At 41.0% G+C, this 1,317-nt stretch overlaps 1 protein-coding gene across 1 annotated transcript; it reads right to left on the minus strand.

Annotated features, from left to right (window-relative positions):
• Window positions 1-695: 695 nt before the first annotated feature.
• Window positions 696-1,317, minus strand: LOC132722954 (sarcoplasmic calcium-binding protein-like; the record flags this gene model as incomplete). Its single annotated transcript, XM_060707577.1, is given in 1 exon segment — window positions 696-1,317. A coding segment is annotated over 1 exon segment (141 nt), but the record flags the coding sequence as incomplete, so codon positions are not given.

A 1,317-nucleotide genomic window follows, 5' to 3' on the forward strand; every position in this document is an offset into this window, starting at 1 on the left:
CCGTTTGTCGGTGAGTTAGTAAATTCTGACCAAGCACCGGTAGACGCACGACAATGCGATACGATATTATTCCAAATGTCGCTTTGCATTGTCGAGTGTCGCTTCGCGTTGTCGAGTATCGCTTCGCGTTGTCGAGTGTCGCTTCGCATTGTCGAGTGTCGCTTCGCAATGTTGAGCGTCGCGGTGTAAAAATCATAAAAATAACGCGACATTTACTCGACATTTTAAAAATGTCGCTTCGCGATGTCGAGTGTCACTTCGCATTGTCGAGCGTCGTATCGCATTGTCGCGTTGTCGTTTCGCATTGTCGAGTGTCGTGGTATGCACTTCTACCAACCTCGACACTCGACAATGCGAAGTGACAATGCGACAACGCGAAGTGACATCGCGACAACGCGAAGTGACATCGCGACAACGCGAAGCGACGCTCGACAATGCGAAGCGACACTCGACAACGCGAAGCGACATTTCTTAAATGTTGTCCTTTTTTACCGCGACATTTCTAGGCGACAGTGCGACATATCGTTTGACACTGTCGAGCGTCGCTTCGCATTGTCGCATATCGCTTCGCGTTGTGCGAGCGTCGCTTCGCATTGTCGCGATGTCACTTCGCATTGTCGTGTGTCTACCCTTAGACGCGACGGACGACATTCTAAATGGCACGATAAGGACACCGTAGAAAAGTGTAAAACATGTTGCAATTAAAATCAATTCACGTTTATTTCTCTTAAATAATATGTACCATTACAAAAATTATATTTATTTTGTCGATAATCATGCCTTTGGTGGTCTCTTTAAAACTTAAACTGTAGAAATATCATGCTGACACAACTTTTAATATATATGTCCAAGGTTTACACTGTCTATGCCCCTTGCATTACGTAGGTTATACATGTGTATATACATCAGTTTTACATTTTATTAGTTAAGTTTAAAATACATCTTCGACTCAGAGAACAACTTCAATAACTTATACAGATTATTGTTTTCATAAAACATATATTCTATTAAATACACAGATATTTGAGAAACTATCGTCCGATTTTATTTCTTAAATTGACAGACTAAGCTATACAAATGTATATATATGAAGCTGTACTTGAGGAACATAAAGCACGTGTAAGCAATGTACATCATCGACAGCGTTATTACTCTCTTTTAGCACTGACAAATGCCCTACAGACGTTCCTCCAATGACTCTTTGATAACATCTTTCACACTTTCATCTTCATTTGTGGTAAAGAACACCCACGCATCTATCAATACTTTACATGGAACCTTCTCATCAGCATTTGGATTGAGAGATTGGAAGAACTT

Source organism: Ruditapes philippinarum, unplaced genomic scaffold (genome assembly GCF_026571515.1).
Source record: "Ruditapes philippinarum isolate M1 unplaced genomic scaffold, ASM2657151v2 ctg17104_1_1_1_1, whole genome shotgun sequence".
Lineage (NCBI taxonomy): Eukaryota > Metazoa > Mollusca > Bivalvia > Venerida > Veneridae > Ruditapes > Ruditapes philippinarum.